Below are 27,603 nucleotides of genomic sequence, written 5' to 3'. Positions count from 1 at the left end.
AAATCACTTTGAAATGGCCAAAATCATAACAAAACACAGGAATCAAAACAGCAGTTTGGGAAATGATGACTTACAACCAATAGTTATCACCACAGAGCATGTGCAGACACTGGCTGACACTCCTTCCAGAAACCACCTGAAACAACAGAATTGCTCAAATCTAGCAAACTCCTTAAGTGCTTTCCAAGCACCTGAAGAGTTCTTTTAGATTTACTTAAGAGTTTAAGAGTAAGAGTTTAAGATTAACAATAAAATCATAGTCAAATGAGGGAGCCAGGCGGTAGCGCAGCAGGTTAAGTGCACATGGTGTGAAGTCAAGGACCAGTGTAAGGATTCAGGTTTGAGCTCCTGATTCCCCACCTGCAGGGGAGCTGTTTGACAAGCGGTGAAGCAGGTATGCAGGTGTCTTTCTCCCACCCCTGTCTTCCCTTCCTCTCTCAGTTTGTCTCTGTCCTATCCAACAACAATGACAGCAATAACAACAACAACGATAATAACAACAACAATAAACAAGGGCAACAAAAGGGAAAATATAGCCTGCAGGAGCAGTGGATTTGTAGTGCAGGCACTGAGTCCCAGCAATAACCCTGGAGGCAAAAAAAAAAAATCATAGTAAAATGAAAGTGTTAACGTACATGCAGAAAAATTCTTAGGTCATGGCCAGGTCAAAAGGGGCCGTGTTTTCAATTTAGCACAGGTTGTCAATTTTTACATATTTAGGGGTTTAAAATGATTTATTATCCATACCAACAATGCAGAAAAGCATGTCTGCTACTTAGCAACCTTTCAAGCAAAAGTGTGCTGGACATTCAGGTTTCTGTCATTCTGATGAGCACATGGTGAACTTTTATAAGAATAATGCGTTCGTTTTCAAAATATCAATCACTGGGAAAGATTACAATTAAAGGAGAAAGGAGGGAGTCAGGCAGTAATGCAGTGGTTAAGCGTATGTGGTACAAAGCACAAGGACCAGCGTAAGGATCCTGGTTCGAGCCCCCCGGCTCCCCACCTGCAGGGGAGTCGCTTCACAGGTGGTGAAGCAGGTCTGTAGGTGTCTGTCTTTCTCTCCTCCTCTCTGTCTTCCCCTCCTCTCTCCATTTCTCTCTGTCCTACCCAACAATCACAACATCAATAACAACAGCAACAATAAAAACATTAAGGGCAACAAAAAGGGAAAATAAATAAATATAATAAAAAATAAAAGAAATTTTAAAAAAGAGAAGGGAAAATATCACCTTGAAATATCACCTTGCCATTGTTAAAAAAAAAAAAACTGATGAATGGAATACTACTCAGCTATAAAAATGGTAAATGGAACACTACTTAGCTATTAAAATGGTGAATTCGGGACTCGGGAAGTAGCGAAGCAGGTTAAGCGCACTGGTGCAAAGCACAAGGACCGGCATAAGGATCCTGGTTGCAGGGGAGTCCCTTCACAGGTGGTGAAGCAGGTCTGTAGGTGTTTATCTTTCTCTCTCCCTCTCTGTCTTCCCCTACTCTCTCCATTTCTCTGTCCTATGCAACAATGACAACATCAGTAATAACTACGACAATAAAACAACAAGAACAACAAAAGGGAATAAATAAGTAAATATAAAAAAAATTTTAAATGGTGAATTCATCTTCTTCACTCCATTCTGGACAGAGCTTGAAGAAATCATGGTAAGTGAGATAAGTCAGAAACAAAAAAGATGAATATGGGGTGATCTCACTCATAGACAGAAGTTGAAAAATAAGATCAGAAGGGAAAACTCTAAGCAGAACTCGGACTGGGTTTGGAGTCCTGCACCAAAGTAAAAGCCTCTGGGGGGTGGGAGCAGGGTTCAGGTCCTGGAACAGGATGGCAGAGGAGGACCTAGTGGGGGTTGAACTGTTATGTGGAAAACTGGGCAATGTAATGCATGTTCAAACTACTTTATTTTACTGTTGACTATAAACCATTAGTCCCCCAATAAAGAGATTTTAAAATGATGACTATCTATTTCTTTCTAGATAAAGAAAGGCAGAAAAAGTGAAAGAGATCATGGTTTCAACTCAGTAAGGGTTGAGTTCAAGCCTGGGCTACACAGGTGGCAAAGCCACTGACTAGTCTGCCAGCCCCATGTAGCGCCTTGTAGGCAGACATGTCTTTATTTTCTAAATTGAAGTACTACAAATATTCAATAAGGCATACAAAATGCATATCTTGATGGTTTTCTCCGTAAAATCCAATAATCCATAACCCCAGTCCTGACACAGAATATTTCCAGTGTCCTCAGTGGTTTCATTTGATGTCCCATTCCGCTTTTTAGAGCCAGAATTAACACACTACTCTTCAAACTATAATCATTAAGATCTTTCTGCTTGAGATATATACATGTATAGATGAATATATAACCATACTCCTCTTGTATCTGTCATCTTTCACTTAGAATATCTGTGAGATGTTATTGCATATTACACTTTTGTTGTTTTTGTTTCACCAGAGGCGAGTCTGAACAATTCTACTGCTCCCAAGGAACATTCCTTCTCCCTGCCTTTTAAAATTTAAGATAGAGAGGACAGAGAGAAGGAAAGATACCATAGTGCCTGCCAAGTCTGGAACTCTCATGTGATGCTGAGAGCTTAAACCCAGCTTCTTGTACATGATAAGTCCTGCACTCTGCTGGCTGAGCTATCTCCAGATCCCTCAAATTTTCTTTTTGAACAAACTTTTACTGGCAGGGACTCAGAGGTCACACAGGCTCCCGTGCTAAATGGGAACAGATATTTATATACTTTCCTCATGCTTGGGAGCTACTCTCTGCTCTAATACAGTTTTCTATCTTTTCTTTTTGAGAGGACAGAGAGAAATCAAGAGAGGAGGGAAAGACAGACACCTGCAGGCCTGCTTCAGTGATCTTGAGGCAACCACCCTACAGGTGGGGAGCCTGGGGCTCAAACCGAGATCCTTGAGCCCGTCCTTGCGCTTTGTGCCATGTGTGCTTAACCTGCTGTGCTACTGTCCAGCCCCCTCTTAATGCAATTTTCTAGCCTTGTTCTTAACTATGACACCATCTTCCCAGAGCCCACTTTGCACGTTAGCCATCAGACTCAGACAGAAATTACTAAAGTTGTGGACCCCTTGGAACATACCTAAAATAGACTTCCTAGCTTCTTCCCACATGAAGACACCTTGTTTCATCTGCTCTATTCCTACCTTTGAGTTCCTGTTTATTAAATAATTTTTCCTGATTTATATTTTACCACCTGTCAGCCATCAAGTTGCAGACACTACCAAGACACCTTCCTGACTTTTCCAGTAAGATGGCCTCACCTCCCCAGAACCCTCCCCCACCAGGGAAAGATAGAAATAGGCTGGGGGGGGGTATGGATCCACCTTCCAACATCCATATCAGAAGCAATAACAGAAGCCAGGCCTTCCACCTTCTGTATCCCATAAAAAAATCTGGTCCAGACTCCCAGAGGGATAAAGGAAAAGGAAGCTTCCAATGGAGGGGATGGAACATGAATGAGCTCTGGTGGTGGGAACTGTATGGAATTGTACCCCTGTTGTCTTCCAACCTTGCTAATCATTATTAAATCACTAATTAACTTTTTATTTTAGGATCATCTTAGATATACAGGAGAGTTTCCAAAAGGAGCACAGAGGGATATATGGATATATATATATATATATATTCATATATATATTCCAATATATTTGTCCTGATTAGGAAGCCAACACTGGAGCATCATTATTGACTCAACTCTATACTGTACTTGAACACTGCCGTTTTCTCCTAATTTATGTATGTCTCAGGATGCCACTAAGAGTTGCACAATATATTTTCTTGTCGTGTCTCCTGTGGCCAGTTCTCAGACTCTCCTTGGCTTTGATTAACTGGACAGTCTTGAAGGATGCCCACAATGTATAGACTGTTCACTGATTTGCATTTTTTCAGGGTTACACTGAGGTTCAGAAAACAATTGAGACAAATGCCATTCTCATGACATCTGACCAAAGGTTCAAGCTGTCAACATAACCTGCCCCTTGTTGATGCTGACCTTGACCATTAGAGGCCATATTTGCTAGGAGTCCAAGTCCTAAAGTTTCCTTCTTCCTCTCTTCCCATGCTGTACCTTTTCCTTTCTTTCTTTTTTCTTTTTTCCTTTTTTTTTTTTTGCTTCCAGGATTATCTCTGGGGCTCAGTGCCTGCACTATGAATCCACTGCTCCTGGCAGCCATTTTTCTTCTGTTGTTGTTATTGTTATTGCTGTTGGATAGGACAGAGAGAAATCAAAGGAGGAGGGGGAGATAAAGATAGAAACCTGCAGAGCTACTTCACCACTTGTGAAGTGAACCCCCTACAGGTGGGGAGCTGGGGGCTTGAATGGGATCTTTAAGTTGGTCCTTGTACTTCACACCATATGCACTTAACCCCCTGTAAAGCTACCACCCAACCCCCATGTTGTACCTTTTTAAAGCAAGTTTCTAAATTTAGCTTAACCTCAAAGTATGGAGAATAATGGAGAATCAGTCTCCCTACATAAGTTAAGAGCGTCTGTAGAAACTGATCTAAGAGGAACATTCCATGAACAGTGCTATGAAGTAGAGGGTTTCTGATCACTATAAAAGGTCCTCATAGAACAATTGTCAATGCATTACTGTACATTTGTAATTTCAACAAACGTGATCACAAGTAATACATGAAGACCTATGTCCATCACAGCATTATTTGCAATATCCAAGTTATAGAAAAAACCCATGTGCCAACTGACAGATGGGGGAAGAGGCTGTGGCATATTAGGGCCCAGGTGGTGGCGCACCTTGTTGATGATGTACCGGATTGAGCACACATTTTACAGTGCACAAGGACCCAGGTTCAAGTCCCTGGTCTGCACCTGGAAGAAGAAAGCTTCACGAGTGGTGAAGCAGGGCTGTAGGTGCCTCTCTGTCTCTTTCCCTCTCTATCACATCCTTCTCTCTTGGTTTCTGGCTGTTTCTACCCAACAAATAAATAAAAGTAATAAAAAATAAAAAACGAAGTTGTGGCATATACACCACAACAATGGAATCCTACTTTGTTATAAGAAAAGATGAAATTCTGCTTTTCGATACAAAGATGGAGCTGGAGGGGTTATGTTAAGTGAAATAGCTCAGGAGAAAGATAAATACCGGGTGAGAGGAGGAAAGTAAGCGGGGAAACAGACAAGATAAAGCCATACCCTCAGAATCTGACTGTAGAGTTGAAGTTATCAGAGGGAGAGGAGAGAAGGGGATTCGACTGACTCTTGTGGAAGGATATATTCGGAGTGATATCCTTTCTTCAAATAAGAAAAAGATATAGAAACCTTTATGTTTTGGGAGATATTGGAAAAGGGGCAGTGTAAGCCCAGGCAGTGGCGCACCTGGTTGAGTGCATATGTTGCAGTGAGCAAGGCCCCTGGTTCAAGCCCCTCGTCCCCACCTTCATGGGGAAGTTTCACAAGTGGTGAAACAGGGCTGCAGGTGGCTCCCTCCCTACTACCTCCTCCGCTCTCTATTTCTGGCTGTTTTTATCTAATAAATAAATAAAAAGAAAGAAAAAAGGAAAGAAAAAGGGTATTGATAAATAAGGGAACACTTCTCATGGACAAATAAACAAATCTTGGCCTTTGAGTCACCTAAAATGCTTAGCAGAATAAAGCAAAGAGATCAATCCATTATAGCATCAAGAACCATAAACACCACTGCATGAAAATAAAATTTGGATTACCTTGCACATGCAGACATTATCAAGCATGCAACCAGAAAAATGACTTGAAGCAAGGCCTCTTGCAACAATGTGGTTTCTAATTGGAAAAATGAAAAAATGAATTAGAAATCATTGTTGATAAAATAACTGTGAAACAGAAATTATATTAAAACATATACCCTGCCCCTGCCCACAACTTTCAAATGTAGTATCAGCTCAAATAATTTGAAAATGCAAAGAGGCAAAATTATCAAGTGTTGTCCAAATCCATTCCTAAAACATTGCTGTAAATGATGTGTTCATCCTGTCATTAAAAAGGTGATGGTTGTGTGACAGAACCCATTTTAGGCTTGCCTTTTGTTTTATTGTTGGGGGAAAGATGTCTAAAATATATGCTGATATCCAAAATCTAACTCTGAGAATAGCAATGCTGAGAATAATGCCTCGACTGCGTAGAATGTCTTAAAATCACAGAGCAGGCTCACAAGTCAGTTCATTTCATCAATACAACAAACCCGTGAGGCAGAAATCGTTATCATAGTTCTTTTAGACAAACAAGAAGGCCAAGAATGAAAGAAATAATGACATTTTTCCAAGGTCACACATCTAGGAGTTACCAGATTCAAGATTTAACAGCCTTATCTAGTCAGAACATAATAGTCTGCTTGAAATGGAACAGAGAAAGAGAATTGCACCCTTGCATATTGAAAGCTTTTAGGGGGGGGGGGAATAAATAAAAGAATAGATATTAAAAACTCTTTGGTGCCAGTGAAGTCTGTCAGCACTGTTCAATAACCGTGGGAACAGATGTGAACTCACCAACAGCTGTAAACAGACAGGGAAGCTAAGTGTGGGCTTGACTATTGCTCTAATCACATAAAAGAAACCAAAGCCAGCGTACGGATCACAATATAATGAAGAAAAAAGAAAGCATAAACAGACTTTCATTTTTCTCACATGCCTCAAAAGCTAACATTAGCAACAGTTGTTAAAAAACTTCAAAAAGGGGAGTCGGGCAGTAGCACAGAGGGTTAAGCGCAGGTGGCGCAAAGCACAAGGACCGGCATAAGGATTCCGGTTCGAACCCCGGCTCCCCACCTGCAGGGGAGTCCCTTCACAGGTGGTGAAGCAGGTCTGCAGGTGTCTGTCTTTCTCTCCCCCTCTCTGTCTTCCCCTCCTCTCTCCATTTCTCTCTGTCCTATCCAACAACGACAACAACAATAATAACTACAACAATAAAACAACAAGGGCAACAAAAAGGAATAAATAAATAAAATAAATATTTAAAAAAATAACACTTCGAAAGGGGGGCCAAGTGGTAGTTCATCAGGTTAAGCGCACATGGTATGAAGAGCAAGGACTGGCTGGCATGAGGATCCCGGTTCGAGGCCCCAGCTCCCCACCTGCAGGGAGGTCACTTCACAGGTGGTGAAGCAGGTCTGCAGGTGTCTGTCTTTCTCTCCCCTTCTCTGTCTTCCCCTCCTCTCTCCATTTCTCTCTGTCCTATCCAACAACGAGAACTAGGGCAACTGCAAATGGGGAAAATGGCCTCCAGGAGCAGTGGATTCACAGTGCAGGCACTGAGCCCCAGCAATAACCCTGGAGGCAAAGAAACAGACAAATAAATAAACAAGTAAAATGTAATATGGCACACTTCTGACGCCTCTGAGGAGACGTTTCAAAGGCAGTCACCTTCCTCTATGAAGGGTCACATGGGCACTGGCAGCCCCCTCCAGGCCTCGCTTCTTAGGGCAGATTGACACTAGCTCTTAAGTGTGTATTAGTCACCTCTAAGACACTCCTGAGTTGAAAAGAAAATTCTTTGGGTGTGTCAGGGATTAAAAAAAAAAAAACTCACTTGAATGATCCGAAAGGTTTCCTTGAAAATGTTCAGACAACCCCAAATGAGACTGAAGAGATGAATCCTGGGGGCTTTCTCTGGAAGTCTGAGAGCTGGGATAGCTGGAAGTGGAGGCTTTCACAAATTCAGCATTCAGCACCTCAGACTCCCAGTCACCGGTCAGAGAACAGTCAGCATCACCCCCTAGGAAAGGAGAAAGGTTTAGTGTGCGTGTGCGTGTGCGTGTGCGTGTGCGTGTGCATGTGCGTGTGTGTGTGTGTGTGCGCGCGTGTTTCAGTCACATTCCCTCAAGATAGTTAGTCATCAAACGGTGTTAGTGCTAATGTGTTATTAAAGTTAAGGGTGGGTCTCCACATTGGACGGCAACTCACTTGGATAGTGTGATGCTTTGCTATGTGCATAAGCCAGTTTCAAGCCCCTTTGGTTCTGCTCTCTCTCTCTCTCTCTCTCTCTCTCTTCCGTTGGTATTTATATTCATTTATTATTGGATAGAGACAGAGAGAAATTAAAAGGAGAAAGGGAGAGAGAGGGAGGGAGAGAGAGAGACATGTAATGCTGTTTCATCACTCGTGAAGCTTTCCCCCTGCAGGTGGGCAGCAAGGGCTGGAACCTGGGTCCTTGTACACTTTAATGTGAGCACTTAACCAGCTGTGCCACCTTTATCCTGACTTCCCTGGGCAGATGACCTCACCAGTGTGTCCCAGAGCAAGTCAGTCAGCAATAGAAGTGGGTGGAAGGGAATAGAAAATGAGGAATGGTCCAGGAAGTGGCGAAGTGGATAAAGTGTGAGACTCATGCGTGAGGTCAGGAGTTCAATCCCTGACAGCACATGTACCAGAGTGATATCTGGTTTTCTCTCTCTCTCTCTCCTATCATTCTTCATGAATAAATTTTAGAAAAGGAAAAAAAATGAAGGGGAAAGACAGCTACCTGTTAGAGAACAGGGCAGGTGCCCCTGTGAGTGAGCTCTCCAGTGTGGCTCTACAAGTTCTGGGAGTTGACTACAGGTGGACTCCTTAGCAGGGGCTGAATCACAAAGGGCCTCAGGGATCATACTCGGGAGCCAAGATTAATTCAGGGCAGCTGACAGCATGGCTGTGACACGAAAAGCTTTGTGTGTTCAGATGCTTACTCAGAAGAGTGATTTGTGAAATTCCCCACCCCAGCAATTCCCAGATTCCCAGAGATCTGAGAAATTCATTCCCAGGAGTAGGGAGTGACTGGAACTAGAGGAGACATTGTTGTTCAGTGACTGTAACGTTTCAGGGGAGCCAGGAAGGGGCGCAGCAGGTCAAGTGTGCAGAGTATGAAGTGCAAGGACCTCTCAAAGATCTGGGTTGGAGCCCCCTGCCTCCGGCTCCCTACCTGCAGGGGGGGCAGGTCTGCAGGTGTCTTCCAAGCCCCCTCTCTGTCTTCCCCTCCTCTCTCGATTTCTCTCTGTCTTACCCAATTTAAAAAAAAAAAAACGGAAAACATGGCTACCAGGAGCAGTGGATTCGCAGTGCCAGCACTGACCCCCAGAGATAACCCTGGAGGCAAAAAAAAAAAAAAAAGCAAAGTTTCAGTTATGCTAGATGAACGAATCTTAGGAGCCTGATGTGCAGGATAACGGCTACACTTAGCAGTACAGTATCTCCTAGGCTTCACAATCTTAGGAAGGTAGGTCACAAAAAACAAACAAACAAGCAAACAAACAAAACCAATCAAGTTCAACCACCTTCCCACAAATGCCAACAAGGAAACTCTGGGAGGTGCTGGACACGCCTATCACTGGATTGTGTTGATGGTATTGCCCATGCTTGCAATATGCTCTAAGCCTGTAAGATCTAGTTAAAGTGGGAATGAAAAAGATCTGGAGGGTGGGGGTAGACAGATGATGGTTATGCAAAGGGACTCCAGGGGCTCCAAAGTCGCAGGTTCGGTCCCCTGTACCACCACAAGCTAGTGCTAAGCAGTGCTCTTGTAAAAAATAAAAACAAAATAATAAATAAATAAATAAATAATAAAAGAAAAAGATAGGGAAAATCTCATGGCAAGTTATGTTTTCATGAGTGGTTCTTAAGGAAGAGAAGGGAAGAAGCAGATGAGATCTTTTTACAACAGTAAAAAGATCCCTATTCTATAACCTCAACAGGCTTTCCTGCTGTATCTGCGGCTTTGTAAGTGAGAACTGGATACAGACCACAGATGGGTGAAGAGCAGTTATGTGAAATACTGAGAATATTACCTAGAATGTTCTCATAAAGATATTGCATTAATGAGGGAAGAGACAATACACCTTCATATTTTAAAAATGATCAAGGAGCTGCCATTTCTTTAAAGACATCATTTGCACTGTTTCACCTTCTCCCTGACTGACATGTAGCTGCTTCCTCTACCTGAATAACAATTGAAAGCCTCCTAAGGGAATTTTTTTTTAGCAAAGACATCTTTTGTATTGAATTTAAAATATTAAGTTCATTCTGTTTCTCTGATCTATTTAAATTTTGTAGAGAGCAGTGGTAGATAGCATAATGGTTATGTAAGGAGACTCTTATGCTTGAGGCTCTCAAGTCCCAGGTTCAGTCCCCAGCACCACCATAAACCAGAGGTGATCAGTGCTCTGGGGGAAAAAAAAGCAAATAAATTCTGTATAACTTACTTGTACTTTAAAAGGACAGATCTAGGGAGTCAGGAGGTAGCGCAGCGGGTTAAGCGCATGTGGCGTGAAGCCCAAGGACCAGAGTAAAGATCCTGGTTTGAGCCCTCAGCTCCCCACCTGCAAGGTGGTGGTGGGGGGGTCCCTTCACAAGAGGTGAAGCAGGTCTGCAGGTGTCTATCTTTCTCTCCCCCACTCTGTCTTTCCCTTCTCTCTCCATTTCTCTCTGTCCTAACAACAACGACATCAATAACAATAACTACAACAACCATAAAAATCAACAAGGGCAACAAAAGGAAAAATAAATAAATTTTTTTAAAAAGGATAAATCTATTTTTCCAAGCACATTAAGAATAATACATAATAACTCCAAAGTACCTAATTCAAACCCCATACCTCCATAAGCCAGAGCCTAACAGCGCTCTGGTAGAAAACAAAATTCATTAATTAATAACTTTTTTTTTCCCTTTTATTAGTGATCCAACAGCTTTAGCCATAAGGGGGCAGAGGTATCATTTCACAAGCAAACATGATCAGTGTAAGTCACCACAGCCTCCATCAAAATCTGTGCCCTTTCACCCCTACACCTTCCCCCATAATTATCAGGATTCTCACAAAACCCAGGAAACAGTTACCATATTGCTCAGTTAGAAGACTCACAGAAGATTCAAAATAGATTTTGCAAGCACATTTTCATATTGTTGCATGTAAAGTAGGCATAATCGTTTGCTATCAAGATAAGCGAAAAGCCATGTACAGAAGAAGTTGCTATCAAAGATATTTATGGGCGAGACATTCAATGTAGGGAAAAAAAAAATGACAGCTCCCAAACTTTGCCTGAAATTATGTTGCCTTTCATAGGACTGGCATAAATAGAGCTGCAAATTCTGTTCAGTCCTCCTTGCAGGCACCCTATACCCCGCTCAGTATGACTCACAGGCTCTCAGGATGTGCCCAGAGTTGCATTATTGGGCTCTGGGAAGATGCAAAATGCCATGGCTCAAGAATGAATTACAATGAATGAGGAAGGTGTTTCCACAGTTGTGGAACAGGTAAGCTAAGGATAGATAAAATAGATCAAGAAGGGAGTTGGGCGGTAGTGCAGCGAGTTAAGCGACTGTGTTGCAAAGTGCAAGGGCCGGAGTAAGGATCCCAGTTCGAGCCCCCGGTTCCCCACCTGCAGGTGAAGCAGGTCTGCAGGTGTCTATCTTTCTCTTCCCCTCCTCTCTCCATTTTTCTCTGTCCTATCCAGCAACGATGATGACAACAAGAGTAGCTACAATAATAAAACAACAAAAGGGACTAAATAAATAAATTTTTTAAAAAATAGATCAAGAAAACAATCCTGCCCCCCCCAAAAAAAGTGAAACGAGACAATCAGGAGAAATTAAGTTTTAACTGTATTCATTTCCTAGAGAGAAACCAGCAAAACAATTTAATTTTGAATCTTCTGTGAGTCTTCTAATTAAGCAATCTTTCCAGAGAAAAGTCAGAATGATAGTAAATGATAAAAGTCCTGGGGACTTCAGAAATTTTTAAAACAAGAAACCTGATTACAGTTGATACAGAGGTGAGCGACTTCAAAGTCCTGTCTGCTACTTACTGCTGCAAAGTCCAGGCTGGCTACTTACTGACTTGGAGAGGGTAGTCGGATTTGATACGTTTAGAAGATACTAGGAAACAACGTGCATTGGACTAGATTCCTCATGCACAGGTAGCAGTGCTGTGGCCCAGTTGCTTTGAGATTGTTTGGACGAATTTCCAAGAAGCAAGTAAGGGGAGACTACCTGTGAATTTTCACACAAGTTAAGCATCACCTGTAGGAGAGCAAGGCCCAAACCTTAGCAATCCAGGTAGCATCACTTTCCTGATTTCCTGAAGCCTTCTTCCTCGTGGCCATTTTACTTTTTCCAGATTTTATCTTTAGATCTATTTTATTTTATTTTATTTTATTTTATTTTATTTTATTTTATTTTTGCCACCAGGTTATCACTGGAACTTGGTACCTGCACAAAAGTTCCACTGCTCTTGTTGGTCACTATTTTTTCTCATAAAGAGAGAGATAGAAGGGGAGAGAGAGGCAAAGAAGGAAGAGGGGGGGGAGGGAAGGAGAGGGAAGTGTACGATAAGAGAGGGAGAGGAAAGAAGGGAAGGAAAGGAGAGAGTGGGAGAAGAAGGGGTGAGGGAGGAGGAGGAGAGAGATATCTGCAGCACTGTTCCACTAGGAATGAAAGAGTTCCCTCCGCATGTGGGAACTGAGGCCTTGAATCTAGTTTCTACTCTACCCAGTGCACTACTGTTCAGTCCCAGATCATTTTGTAAAAGCAAAGTGATATAAATGACTTAAATACCCTAAAGAGAAAGTAAATGTAAAAATAAGAAGAGTATAAGTGAAGTCTTCACTAATTAGTATTTATTACTAATTAGTACTAGTATTAATACTAATTAATACAATGTTGAGCAAAGAGCTCTGATCATATCTGTCACTTATTAAAATATTTTTAAGATGTAGCCAATGCTACAAAGTCAAAGTTACTAAGGCTGTAAACTAAAACTTCCTTGGTTTCTCAGAAGGGTTGTGAGAGTCATAAGACGACTCTGGGAGGCTGTGCAGCAGTGCGCCAGGTTAAGCTCACACAATTTGAAGTTCAAGGACTCCCTAAAGGTCCAGCGTCAATCCCCTGGCTCCCCACCTACAAGGGAAGGGGCTCACTTCACAAGTGGTGAAGCAGGTCTGCAGGTATCTAGCTTTCTCTCCTCCTCTGTCTTCCCCTCCTCTCTCAACTTCTCTCTGTCCTATCCAACAACAACAACAGAAACAACAGCAATAATAACAGCAACAGCAACAACAATGGGGGGAAGATGGCCTCCAGGAGCAGTGGATTCATAGTGTAGGCACCAGCACCAGGCCCCAGAAATAAACCTGGAGGCAGCGAAAAAGAAAAAGGAGAAGGAGGAGGAGGAGGGAGGGAAGGGGGGGAAGGAAGAGGAAGAGGAAGAGGAGAATCACAGCTTCTCTCATGAAATCCAGTGTTTATTGTTGTGAAAGACTGAATTTACTAGAGACACTTTAAAATAAGATTGGAGAAAATCACTACAGAAAAAGTCACCGTATTAGAATAAACCCTTGGTCTGGGCCAGACTAACAGTACTCCAAGAAGGCAATCCAGAAAGCATGAGGATATCTTATTTGCAAGGACTGATGAAGACAGCTTTTTATCTTCTCTACCTTGCAACTCTTCCAACTGACTTCTTCACTTTTCAGCCCCATCACATGGCCATAACACTCCCCACTATCTAACCCTCTATCACTTCAGTCTCCATCTCTCTGTAGGAATTCCCTGATGAGAGTCCCTCATGGAAACACTTCTCCAGTCTCTAACCTGAATGTGGGTTTCCCTAATTGCAATTCCCTATATCAAATACATACACAAGGGGTCGGGTGGTGGCACACCTGGTTGAGCGCACCTGTTTCAGTGCTCAAGGACCCAGGTTTGAGTTCCCGGTCCCCACCTGCAGGGGGGAAAGCTTTGCAAGTGGTGAAGCAGGGCTGCAGGTGTCTCTATAGCTCTCTCCTCCTCTATCACTCCCTTCCCTTTTGATTTCTGGCTGTCTCTATCCAATAAATAAATAGAAATAATGCAAAAAAAAAAAAAAAACCAAACACATACACTGTGCTTTTCCAATGCCCCTGCAGTATATTGTGGGAAACTCTACTTTAGAACCAAGGAGGGAGTTGGGTGGTAGCACAGTGGGTTAAGTGCATGTGGCTCAAAGCGCAAGGACTGGCATAAGGATCCCGGTTTAAGTCCCCGGATCCCCACCTGCAGATGAAGCAGGTCTGCAGGTGTCTGTCTTTCTCTCCCCCCTCTCTGTCTTCCCCTCCTCTCTCCATTTCTCTCTGTCCTATCCAACAGCAATGGTATCAATAACAACAACAATAAATAATAAATTGATTAAAAAGAACCAAGGAGAGACGTCCCCCATGTGTCCAAGAATGTAATTAGAATCGAAGAATGAACATTTTCAAAAGATGTCTGAAAGATCAGCTTAAGTAAGTTGCTTCTTCAGCACTGCTGCCAAAGAGAAGAAGACGGGACCTCCAAAATTAGGAAAATCCATAGTAACAGAAAGTAGAGTCACATTATTATGGGCTGGAATGAGGAAATGAGAAGTGGGGAGTGACTATATATGGGGTTTCTCTCTGGGTGCTCAAATTTTTCTGTTATCAGAAAGTGATCATGGCTGCATATCTGCTTTGTGCATATCCAAAAGAATAACTGAATCACGAACCCTAAGTTGGTAAATTCTGTGGTAAGTAGAATATATCTCCAGAAGTAACGGGAGTTCTTTGTAAGTACAGGTTTTTGTGCCAATTGTTAGGGATGCTGAAAGTTGGTAAGGTGACCTCTATGTTGACTTGTAGTGGAGGATTCCATACTTAGATGGTGTTAGGCCTATAGGATGCGTAAATCTTTATTTATTTGACCTCATTAGCCTCTAACATATAAGCTCTTCTTTTATGACATCATGCACTCCTGTTCCCTAAGAGAGTTTGCCCCAAACAACCTTTCCTGAGTGTAGTATGGTAACGACTCACTAAATACTCTTTATTTATGATGTAGGCTCTGCTACTTAGCATTTGAATGGTCCGATGAAAAGTGTCTAATCTGTCTTCACTTCCCCCTATTCAGAATGAGGATGGAAGTAATATTATTTCCATGTTGTTGAAAATGATAAGATTGTTATATTTTATAAGGTTGAATGGTATTCCATTTGAAGCATGGACTGCTTCAATGAATGCCGCCATTAAGACAATACACAGCTTTAATTAAGACTTCTTTTCTGAGTCCCAGATTATGATTATTATTGTATTATTACTTATTATTGTATGCCTCCAGGGTTATCACTGGGGCTTGGTGTCTGCAAGACGAATCCACTGCTCCTGGCGACCATATTTTTTCCATTGTTGTTGTTGTTGCTGTGTTGTTGTTGGATAGGACAGAGAGAAACTGAGAAGAGGGGAGATAGAGATAGGGAGAGAAAGATACCTGAGGATCTGCTTCACTGCTTGCCTAAGGACATGCACTGGGACTATATAAACTGTGAGGCGATAACTTTAGGTTCACTTGCTGGTGACTCCCCTCTCTAGTAAATGGCTATTGTCTCTTTATTTTTACCTTGGTCCAGACATGACCACTTTGGTTGCAGAAGTGATATTTCATTATGGAAAAAGAGCTTCAGACTCACCACTTTCACTGAGATGGTGTGTTTCCAGCCTCCTGACTTGCTCCAACCAGATGTCCCCACCTGGGGAAGAGTCAGCCTCATCAAAGATACTGCCATTCAGCCAGGATTTAGGGGAAGTGAGATTGAAGACAGAAGAAAAGGAGTGGCGGCTTCTCTTTTTCTTTCTAAAGATTCTGGAGGGAAATGAAAGCAGTGTGATGAATTAAAAAAGAATGGTCACCTTGAACGTGAAGCAGAATTTAATGAATGTGATTTACTCTACAGATGAAACTTCTGCAAGCTAAGCTCATGCAGTCCATCTCATTTAGTCCTTCCTTCATTCATTTCAGAACGTTCTTAATTTTCTGTGCCTGCCAGTTGCTTGAGTTAATGTCAAGGATATTGAGATTAAAAAAAAAATTGTCTACAAAATTTCCCAATCTAGTCTAGGAGAAAGATATGAATAATGCTGATACAGCTAAGGCTTTCCTATAATTTATTCTGTGCCAGATGTCTTTCCTAGTGACCTACATATGGTAATTCACAGTATCATAGAAACAGTCTGGTAGGTAGCAATCATTACTGGTTCAAAGTTCAGTCCCAGACACTGGGGCAGAATGGTTATATACTGGTCAATAGCTGGGATACCAGTCCTGGCAACCTGACTTCTGAGATTCTTCCTTGATTACTGTGCTCTGTATAGAATCATGTTTCAAGGGAATTAGTTAAAGACTATTCTGAGAGCACCAGGAGGAACACTGCAAAAATCAAAGAAAGTTTCTGGGATAAATGAACTCTTGAGTTCCAAAGTGGCCTGACCTGTGCTTTGTGGGGAAAGTATGTCTTGTGATGCATGGTCCACGCTAGGAAATGAGAGGGGAAACTACAAGAGGGAAGGTAATGAAACTCTTGAGTATTGTACAAAGGAGTTGAATTCTTTTATAAATATATTTTTTTATTATCTTTGTTTATTGGATAGAGACAGCTAGAAATCGAGAGAAAGGGGGGTGTGGGGGGAGAGAAAGACACCTGCGGCCCTGCCTCCCCACTCATAAAGCTTCCCCCCTGCAGGTGGGAACAGGTGCTCAATATTGTAATATGTGTGCTCAGCCAGGTGCACCAACACCTGCCCCCTGAGTTGTGTTTTTTTTATTATTGTTATTTTGGATAGAGACAGAGAGAAATTAAGATGGAAGGGGGATGTAGAGAGGGAAGAGATACACACACCTGAAGTACTGTTTCATTGCTTATGAAATTTTCCCAGGCTGGTGGGAGACCTAGAGCTTTAAACCAGGTCTTTGCACAGGGTGATGCTTGCACTCAGGGGTCGGAGTTTAGCCTCAGAGCAAAAGGAAACACTGACTTGTGTTAAGGAGTAGTAGTAGCGAGAGTCGGGCGGTAGCACAGCGGGTTAAGCGCATGTGGCACAAAGGAACGGCAAAAGGATCCCAGTTCGAGCCCCCGGCTCCCCACCTGCAGGGGAGTTGCTACACAAGCGGTGAAGCAGGTCTGCAGGTGTCTATCTTTCTCTCCCCCTCTCTGTCTTTCCCTCCTCTCTCCATTTCTCTCTATCCTATCCAAAAATGATGACAACAATAATAACTACAACAATAAAACAAGGGCAAAACAAAAGGGAATAAAAATAAAAAGAGGTGGTAGCAGTAGCTGCATGAATTGATTTGCATTTCCAAAAGATTTTGGGCTGCAGAGGCTGACATGGAAAGCCATGCTGGGGTCAGAGAGGCCATTTAATGAACACAGCGAGAAACTTTAGGTGTGTGTCACCTTGTGACCTAGCAAGCCTTTGCTAAACATGGTCATACGGGCAACAACATCCACAAAAATGTTGAGGTGTCACAACAAGCATTGTGCATTATTTGTCTCCGTGCTTCCCTAGCATTAGAATACGGGGCCCAGGGAATATCTGGCAGTTTCTAGAGACAAAAATGTATTCGGGGGCCGGGCGGTGGCACATCCACCGAAGTGCACACAGTAAAAAGTGCAAAGACCTGCTCAAGGATCCAGCTTCGAGCCTCTGCTCCACACCGGCAAGGGGGCTGTTTCACAAGCAGTGAAGCAGGTCTGCAGATATCTATCTTTCTGTCTTTCTCTCTATATATCTATCATCTATCTCTCCCTCCTCTCTCAATTTCTCTCTGTCCTAACCAATAAAATGGGGGAAAATGGCCACCAGAAGCAGTGGGTTAGTAGTGCTGGCACCAAGCTCCAGCAATAACCCTTGAGACAGATAGATAGATAAATAAATAAATAAATAAATAAATAAATAAATATGTATTCTTTCCCATCAGGACTTTACTAGGAGTTTGAACCTGGATTATCATACTGCTTCCAGCAGACTCTTCCCTCCTCCTCCTCCTCCTCCTCCTCCTCCTTCTTCCTCTTCCTTCTCCTTCTCCTCCTCCTCCTTCTTCTTCTTCCTTCTCCTTCTACTCCTCCTCCTCTTTCTCCTCCTTCTCCTCCTCCTTCTCCTTCTCCTCCTCCTTCTCCTCCTTCTTCTTCTCCTTCTCTTTCTTCTTCTCCTTCTTCTCTTTCTTCTTTTAATGAAGTGTTTTCTCTTTTCATTTCTTTTATTTATTTTTCTACTCCCACCCTTGCCTATTTATTGCTACCATTTTTGTTCAACCCTGGAAACTCTGTCTTCAGTTATCTTCTTTCATTTACTGTCTTCTTAACATCTAGTCCCTGCATTATGGCCAGTGGTATCTTGCTGAGGACAAGTCTGATAATTGGCTAGTGACTATTCTGCATCTGTAAAACCAAGGCCAGACTATATTCTGGAGTTTTAAACCTTCCTGCAGAGCTCCTGGTCCTATGCTCACCCTTCTTTCTTGTAGCACATCCCCTTTCTTATAGACTAGACCCTTTCCACTCTGCCATGTATGACAACTGACCTACCTGTCAGTCCCTCAAATTGTGTCAGCATGTACCTTTGTCTCTGGAAGTTCTTTTTCTAGCTTTTACTGTGATTTTTAAATTTCTTATTCATTTATTTTACAGAACTAGGATCTTCTTCATGCACCAGTTTGTTGCCATGGGCAGATTTTTCATTGAGAGAGAGAGAGAAGGAGAGAGAGAAGGAGAAGAGAGAGAAGGAGAAGAGAGGAGAGGAGAGGAGAGGAGAGGAGAGGAGAAGGGAGGGGAGAGGAGAGGAGAGGAGAGGAGAGGAGAGGAGAGAGAGGAGAGGAGAAGGGAGGGGAGGGGAGAGGAGAAAAGAGGAGAGGAGAGGAGAGGAGAGGAGAAGGGAGGGGAGGGGAGAGGAGAAAAGAGGAGAAGAGGGGAGGGGAGAGGAGAGGAGAGGAGGGGAAGGAGAGGTGGGGGAGGGGAAGAGAGAGAGAGGAGGGGGAGGAGAGGAGGGGAGAGGAAGGAGAGGTGGGGGAGGGGAAGAAAGAGAGAGGAGGGGGAGGAGAGGGGAAGAGAAGAGAAGAGAAGAGAAGAGAAGAGAAGAGAAGAGAAGAGAAGAGGAGAGAAGAGAAGAGAAGAAAAGAGAGAATATGAGAGTGGACAAGACAGAGAAAGAGAGAGGTAGAGAGCAGTGACACTACATCACCAGGGCTTTTCCTGTTGCCATGGTGCCTCCTGTCACATGGTGTCTGGCTTCACATGGCAAGGTATATACCATGTCCTATCCTACCCTATCCTATCCTATCCTATCCTATCCTATCCTATCCTACTCTACCCTACCCTACCCTACCCTACCCTACCCTACCCTACCCTATCCTATCCCACTCTATGCTATGCTATCCTATCCTACCCTACCCTACCCTACCCTACCCTACCCTACCCTACCCTATCCTATCCTATCCTATCCTATCCTATCCTACTCTATCCTATCCTATCCTATCCTACTCTATCCTATCCTATCCTATCCTATCCTATCCTATCCTATCCTACTCTACCCTACCCTACCCTACCCTACCCTATCCTATCCTATCCTATCCTATCCTATCCTATCCTATCCTATCCTATCCCACTCTATCCTATGCTATGCTATCCTATCCTACCCTACCCTACCCTACCCTACCCTACCCTATCCTATCCTATCCTATCCTATCCTATCCTATCCTATCCTATCCTATCCTATCCTATCCTATCCTATCCTACTCCATCCTATCCTACTCTACTCTATCCTATCCTATCCTATCCTATCCTATCCTATCCTATCCTATCCTATCCCACTCTATCCTATGCTATGCTATCCTATCCTACCCTACCCTACCCTATCCTATCCTAGCCTAGCCTAGCCTATCCTATCCTACTCCATCCTATCCTATCCTATCCTATCCTATCCTATCCTATCCTATCCTATCCTATCCTATCCTATCCTATCCTATCCTATCCTATCCTATCCTATCCTACTCCATCCTATCCTACTCTATCCTATCCTATCCTACTCTATCCTATCCTATCTTATCTTAGCCTAGCCTAGCCTAGCCTACCCTACCCTACCTTACCCTACCCTACCCTACCCTACCCTACCCTACCCTACCCTACCCTACCCTACCCTACCCTATCCTATCCTATCCTATCCTATCCTATCCTATCCTATCCTATCCTACTCTATCCCATCCTGTGGCCTATCTTTCTTATCCCTAACTCTATATGACTCAGATCAGTCATTCTCATCTCTAGGGAAGCTTGTTTTCACATGTTCTACCCACTTGTTCAAGAAATGAGTCTCCCACCATTCTCTGTCAAACACTCTGTTCAGACTTCTGTTCCACAACCTGTGGCATTTCATTACTTTTGCTTACTTGCAGGTTGGCTCTGTCTGCCCTTTTCAGCCCTTGCATTTCCATAGTCTGGTTCCTTCTAAACAGTTGTTGAATGAGCAAATAAATGAATAAATAGTGATGGGATGATATTCAGCTTCTTCTATGAACTATCCTCCACTCACCTGACTAGGTTCTCCTTGTACAGAACCCTGGTCTGGGATGGGCTCAAAGTCACAGTGCCATCTTTGTCACAGAAGAAGCTGTTTTCTGTCCAAACATAGTAGCCATTAGAGAGCAGTCTGGGGCTTCGGCGACAGGTAGACAGAGAGCCTGTCAGAGGATCTATGGAGCAGCACTCAAAGGAATTGTCACTGTTCAGGAAGTCATAGTCAAAACTAAAGAAGGAATAAAATAAAATAAAATAAAAGTAAATTAAATTAAATTAAATTAAATTAAAAATAAGGTCTTTAAGTCTCTATCCAGTACATCTTGTCACACAAGATCACGTTTCCAGAAGTCACCATGATAGAAAATACTCTCTTGCATTCATGGTGACTTATGGTGACTTCTGCCACCACAAGACTGTCTCATCTAGGGCTTCATCTCCCCACAAGAGAGAGCACTGAATGACACCATCAATGTGCATTCCTGTTTCAAACCCCTTCGTGTAAACATAATGGATCATCAGTTTCTTTTTAAAGAATTAATTTTGGGGGCTAGGTTGTGGCACACCTGGTTAAGTGCATGTATTATTATGCACAATGACCTGGGTTCAAGCCCCTGGTCCCCACCGACAGGGGGAAGGCTTCATGAGTGGTGAAGCAATGCTGCGGGTGTCTCTCTGTCTCTCTCCTCCTCTCTATCTCCCCTTCCCTCTCAGTTCCTTTCTGTCCTATCAGATAAAATAAAAGTTAAAAATCTGTTGGGCTTCTCTTTAAAAAATTAATTTTGTTGGGGGAGTTGGGTGGTAGCACAGCGTGTGGCCCAAAGTGCAAGGACCGGCATAAGGATCTGGGTTTGAGCCCCTGGCTCCCCACCTGCAGGGGAGTCACTTCACAAGCGGTGAAGCAGGTCTGCAGGTGTCTGTCTTTCTCTCCCCCTCTCTGTCTTCCCCTCCTCTCTCCATTTCTCTCTGTCCTATCTAACAACGACAACATCAATAACAACAACAATAACTACAACAACAATAAAAAACAACAAGGGCAACAAAAGGGGAAAATAAATAGATATAAAAGTAATAATAATTAAAATTATAAAAAGAAAAAATTAATTTTGTTGAAAGAAACAGGGGAAAAAATAGAGAGCTAAAGAAAGGACAGAGAAGCAGAGAGGGGAGAGCCCTATAGTACTGTTTCATGAAGCTTCCTCCCTGCAGGTGGAGAGAGGGAGCTTGAACCCAGGTCTCTGTGCTTAGTGATGGATGCAGCAAACGCTAGAAGAAGAAGTAATGGCTGCAACGTGACCCAGCAGCTCCTCAGAAATTTCTTCACTGTAGGCTGAACCTGTAACCTTCTCCTGTGTACAGACATTGCAAACTAGGCTAGTGGGAAGCTGGAAAGTGGTAGTCACTTTCACTCCCATTTATTCTGAATGGCTGTCCGATTGCTCTGTCTTTTTGCTTGTAATAATGATCAGTGACGTACAAGCCACCAGAAGCATGTGGGTTATGGCTGGAGCAGGCTGTCAAAAGGATCCTTCTGGCCTTCGTCATTTTGCACAAATGAACATGTAATGACCTCCCCTGATTTGGTATCCAGGGAAGTCTCCTATTTAATTGGAATTTTTGAAAAATATTTTGTTAGGAATTCTTTTTTAAATTATTTTATTTATTTATTATTAGATGGAGACAGAGAGAAATTGAGAGAGGAGATGGACATAGGGAGAGAGACAGAGAGACACCTGCAGCCCTGCTTCACCACTCATGACGTTTTCCCCCTGCAGGTAGGGACCAAGAGCTTGAACCCGGGTCCTTGTGCACTGTAATCTGTGCGCTCAGCCACATGTGCCACCTTCTGGCCCCTTAATTGGAAAATCTGTATGTGTCTTAGGTCTGTAAAATATTCATGTGAACATATGATTGAACAACAACATTATACTTTATGGTCTGCAAAAATACAGATGATTTTTACATCTTAAAGTCTGATCACGCTTGGGCTGGGCAGAGGAACATCTAGTTCAGTGCACATATGACAACGAGATTCAGACCCCCATCCATCTGCAGGAGGGGATTTTCACTAGCAGTGAAACACTGCTGCAGATGTCTTTCTTTCTCCCTGTCTCTCTTTTCCCTCTCAACTTCTCTTTATCCTATCAAAGAAATACACTAATTAATAAAAAGATTTTAATTGTTAAAAAAAAAGTAGTCTACTATTCGCAGGTAACATATGCCCTTCAGTTAGCAGGACACTATGTCAAATACACTGCATTAAATACTACTAGCTCTGTGCTTGGACTGCATCTCAGGCTTTTTCTGCTTATCACAGAGATCTCTGAGGGCTAAATGTTATTATCATCATTGTACAATAGAGCCACGTAAGCATAAAGAATCTGGACACTTCACATCACTAGTAAGTAGCAAAACGAAGATTTGAACGCTGATTGATCTGATTCTGAAGAATGTGTTGGACCAGATGACCTGACTCATTCATCTGGTAGTAGAAGCAAGAAGCTTAGAATTTACAAGAAGAGGTAGATTCTATTATCAAGCCATGATTCCTTTCTACCACAAATATATTTCACAAAATGACAGAGGAAGCGTCAGTTGGTTTCTACATAAATTATAAAAGACAGAGAATCAGGAAAGACAGGGAAGGACACTTCATTATAGAATCAGAGCACAGTGCTGTGCTTTATCTGTTCTATCAGGGCATGAAAGTTGATCAGTGTACATATTAGTGAGCCACCTTGTTGCTTTTTTAAAGATAGAAGAACTTTTTTTTAAATAAAGCATCTATTCGGAAAAAATTAACCATATATTCAGTAATTTCTCTACAAACTAAAACAACTCATTTTAACCTAGCTACTCATCCTCATACTCCTAAAGTCCACAATTAACTTAGATAAGTTATTCTCATGTGCATGGGATATATAAATATATATTGTGTTATATATATCCAAATATATCTAAAACTGCACAATGTCTAAAACTAACATTTATTTATTTATTTATTAGTTTCGCCCATAGTTAACACTGTATTTCCTTGCCTGCCTGATTTCATCACTCCCAGCAGACTATATTTTATTATTTAATTTTTTATTATCTTTATTGAGTGCATAGAAACAGCCAGAAATAAAGAGGGAAGGGGGAGATAGACCGGAAGAGAGACAAAGAGAGACAGACACCTGCAGCTCTGCTTCACCACTCTCAAAGCTTTCCCCCTGCAGGTGGGAACCGGGGGCTTGAACCGGGGTCCCTGCACATTTTAACATGTGCACTCAATCAGGTGTGCCACCACCCGGTCCACAGAGGATATTTTAGATAGCGACTGAAAGGCAGACAAAGAGAGAGACAGAGAAAAGTTGAGACAGCAGAGTACTGCTTCACTATTTGCGAAGGCTTCCCTTTGGGGGCGGTCCCCATGTGGTGCCTGAGGAACGCACATGCGGGTCCTGGAACACAGCAAAGTGAACATTCTGCTGGGTGAGAAATCTCCCAGCCCATATGTATTTTTGTCTCTTTATTTATTTAATATCGATTCACAAAATTATAACAGGGGTCTCAGTCCACACCGTTCCCACCAGCAGAGCTCTGTGTGCTCATGCCCTCCACTGGAAACTGCAGTAGTTCTCCCAAGATCATAGATATGGATTGACTGTTTTTTTTATTATTATTATTTTATGAGAAAGAGAGAAATTGATAACATGCTACTTGGCATGTGTGCATTGTCAAGTATGAAACTTAGGACCTGGAAGATCTAAGCCTTAAACTCCACCCACAGGGCCTCGTCCCTATAGAAAACTAACAGTTTCAAACAAGGAATAAAACAAACAGAAAGATGTAAAGGCAAAGAAATTGATTGATTTGGGGGAGGGGTGAAGGGAGTTGCGTGAAGTGAAGTACCTTGGGAAAGTGCATGTGGGAGACAGTTTTCCAGAATATTCTCTCTTAGATTCAGACCCAGAGGAACCTGCATAAGCAAATGAGAGAGAAGTACAAATTGATCACACTTCACCAACACGCGTGATAGGAAACAGTGGAGGTCGGTGGTCGGGAGCCTGTGAATAACCACCTGCAAGCTTCAGCGAGGGGACTCTGACTGGCCCAGCCACTCACAAACAAGTCCAGGTCAGCTTGTCATCAGGTCTCTCCAGGAACCAAGGGGGCTCTAGTTAGCTTCTATTCTCACTCGACATTCCCTAAGAGGCTCCTTGCTGCAGCAGGATGCCACAATAATGTAGCAGCGGCAGCAAACTGACCCAAGAACTGCAGGAAGAAGGGATCCTGTGTAAAGCTATCAAAAACAAAATCAGTAACCCAACCTGCTGCCTATTTTAGCTTGCTCAGTAACTTAAAGAATTCAGTCATCTTCCTGGACTTGTGCAATTAAAAAAAAAAATCATTTATTTATCTTGAGAGAAACCAGAGTACCCATCAGTCATGCCAGAGATGGAAGCTGGGGTTCCAGGCTTGCATGTTCTCAACGTGGTTGAGCTCACTGCTGACTCTCTCAGTACAGGATTTTAAGGCACATCTATTATCAAATAATGGTTGAAAGACTTAACTGGAGCAAGAAATATAGTTTAATTTTGTTTAATGTAGATTATTTTTAAGTATGAGGTCTATGAGCATTCTTAATTTAAAAAAAAAGTTGCTATCTATTCATGCAAATTTAACCAAAAGCATGACAGCAGATTTCAGTTGGGGAAAGTCACAGTTAATTAATACTCTAAACGCTAAAGCAGAATTTTATGTTGTATGTTAGGGGTGTGAATACTTTTAATAGACAGGCTTAGTAGAATTCACCCACATAACTGACAACTGGTATCTAGGACAAAGAAGTTGGAATTTCAAATTGGGTTAATTGATTTGTAAAGAGAGAGAGTGGTAAGTGTGTGAGGGAGGGTTAGAAGAGAGAATAACAAGAGGAAGGAAGAAACTTGAAACCACTACCGTTTTAGCAACACCCTTATTTTTCTACAAGTAGCTATCAGAGTCATTCAGCATTTTTTTCTAGACAGTTTTGCATCTTAATAGTGGCTGATAAACAGTCTCTTTTTGCATTCATGCCAAGGCATCAAAAATGGTGATTTTTTTTTTTCCACTAGAAGGAAAAGTATCACATTTCTCTCAGGGAAAGAAATGAAGTCAAAATCGTTGCCAAAGTGAACATTGGCATTTAAAAGAAGCACAGGCTGCTGACAGATGGTTAATGGTGTGAGTATCAGCAAAATCAAAGCCAGGAAATTGCTAAAAAGAAGTCTAATCATTCAAAAGATAATTGCAGAGAGCAGTGCTCCTCCATTTACTTGCTGCCGGTGTTGACATCAGAGGAGATACTCCGTACATCTTGGGAAGGCTGCTTATTCAAACTTCACAGGTTTTCTGCAAAAGATGTTTTTTAAAAGGTGAATTATATATTAAAAAATAGAACAAGGATGCCAAAACAGATGGCTACTACTAATTGCACTAGTCAGATTTGTTTACTGAAATAACAGAGAGAGAAGATTGAAAGAAGGAGACCAGATTGAAGAAGCACTGACTGAGATTATGTCAGTCTCTACGATTTTATGTTACATTTTCCATCGTCTTACTCATTCAGCTGAATAATCCTTTTTTTTATTTTCCTGTAAAGATATTCATAGCAGCATTTTTATTTGGGGAAATTAGACTTAGAAAGTTGACTTGTAATAAAAATATAGTAACTCAGATTGGCTATTTGATTAAGACATGAATAAAAAAAAGTTAGTTCTAGAGCCTTCTAAATAAATGAGTTCACGTTTTTATCATTTTGCAGATATCAAGCTCATTATCAAGTTCCCAACCATGCTTAGAGATTCCTGTCTGTCTTTGGCCCAACACTTAGAGCCACTGACAGGCAGTCACAGAGATTACTGGTGGTCTTTCTGAGTTGCTATCAGGCTGGACATTCCTAAGCAGCATAGCACTAAAATATTAGACCAATGGGCAGGTTTCAAAACTCACTTCTCATGAATATAAATTTGCTTTTTCAGTTGCAATTTAAGAACACATACAATCAAGTAAATTATGTAAACTGTAATCAGTTACAATTCATCACGGAGGCCCGCCTTCAAATGACTATTAAACTTGGTGTGTGCCCCTATTCCCTAGCAGATTCTGATTCACTGATTCTACCAAAGTTTTTAATGTGATGACTAATAATTGGCTACATTTGTAGCTATCCTATATTAAGCCACAACCGGATAATCCTACAGTTCTATCTTACTTCAATACATCAGACACACTACTAGTTAGAAAATATAGATTCTGAAAAAGATAAACCTTTAGAGAAGCTAGGAGAATTTTCTGGCATTCTTGGAAAAGTCTCTAAGTCTAGGCACTCATAGATTTCATTGCTATGAATACAATAACATTTGTATCACATAGAAGAGTGTGCCATTTGTCATTTACATTGTTCATTAATGCAACATGAGTGTTTCCAGTCCAAATCATTCTCCCCAAGCACTACGTTTGATTTTCAGTCAACAAATCCTGCAACAGAAAAGTGGATCTTATTTGTTGTATCTTACAAGTATCCCTAGAAGTCTTCTAGATAGTTCGTTGACCATTAGAGTAGTCAACAAAAACAGAAGAGACTTCAGTTACAGCTCTAAAAAGCTTTTCAAGAAACAGAACCTATCAACTTGTTCCATGAAAGCAATAAACTTGCTTATGAAAAACAATGTCCTCATATATGTTGCTTCCAAAATTGTTACGAGTCTCTTCTCCCTGTCAGTAAATAAATAATTAAATAACTACTGACAGATGAAGCCTCCTGGGGTTGGTTGACAATCAGCAGAGACATCCAGGACTTTGCAGTTTTTCAAAAGAAAATCATGCCAAACAACAGGTGCAGAAGTCTCCTAAGAAAGAGAAACCTTATCTTCTATTCCCTCTGAGAGATCCCCACACCAACACACATACACACACCTCTGTGTACAGGCATTTGCAGAGAAGTTTTGTCTTCAGCGGCCTCTTGTCCTTTGGCTGTTTCCTAGAATAGCAAAGCATGTAGTTCTTGGGAAAGGAAGCCCTATGACGGCTCTTATTTTCTTTCAAAAGCAGCCTGCATAACCAGAGGCTGAGAGGCAGGATGAGGTCACACTTCCTGTTGGACTTAACAGTGCGCAGAATCTCACCGGCCTGTGGTGGGGAATATGCAGCCTGGGAGTACCCATAGGTCACCTCAATACATGGCAGGTACTTGTCTCAGCTAATGAGACATTACCTAGCTCTAAGAACCTAAGAAAAACATTCAGAGAAGCAAC

At 42.1% G+C, this 27,603-nt stretch overlaps 1 protein-coding gene across 1 annotated transcript in view; it reads right to left on the bottom strand.

Moving 5' to 3' along the window:
* TMEM71 (transmembrane protein 71) overlaps positions 1-27,391 on the bottom strand; it is a 33,650-nt gene extending 6,259 nt beyond the window's left edge. The window contains exons 1-8 of the mRNA XM_060201209.1: positions 27,266-27,391; positions 25,624-25,699; positions 24,218-24,284; positions 20,340-20,552; positions 15,446-15,618; positions 7,555-7,740; positions 5,718-5,793; positions 75-136 (exon numbers count right to left, since the gene is read on the bottom strand). Of these exons, the coding sequence (XP_060057192.1) occupies positions 75-136; positions 5,718-5,793; positions 7,555-7,740; positions 15,446-15,618; positions 20,340-20,552; positions 24,218-24,284; positions 25,624-25,663 (817 nt within the window). The 5' untranslated portion in view covers positions 25,664-25,699; positions 27,266-27,391. The remainder of the gene's footprint in view (positions 1-74; positions 137-5,717; positions 5,794-7,554; positions 7,741-15,445; positions 15,619-20,339; positions 20,553-24,217; positions 24,285-25,623; positions 25,700-27,265) is intronic.
* Between the last annotated feature and the right edge of the window lie 212 nt (positions 27,392-27,603).

Source organism: Erinaceus europaeus, chromosome 1 (assembly GCF_950295315.1).
Source record: "Erinaceus europaeus chromosome 1, mEriEur2.1, whole genome shotgun sequence".
NCBI lineage: Eukaryota > Metazoa > Chordata > Mammalia > Eulipotyphla > Erinaceidae > Erinaceus > Erinaceus europaeus.
This window is presented reverse-complemented; position numbering and strand designations above follow the sequence as displayed.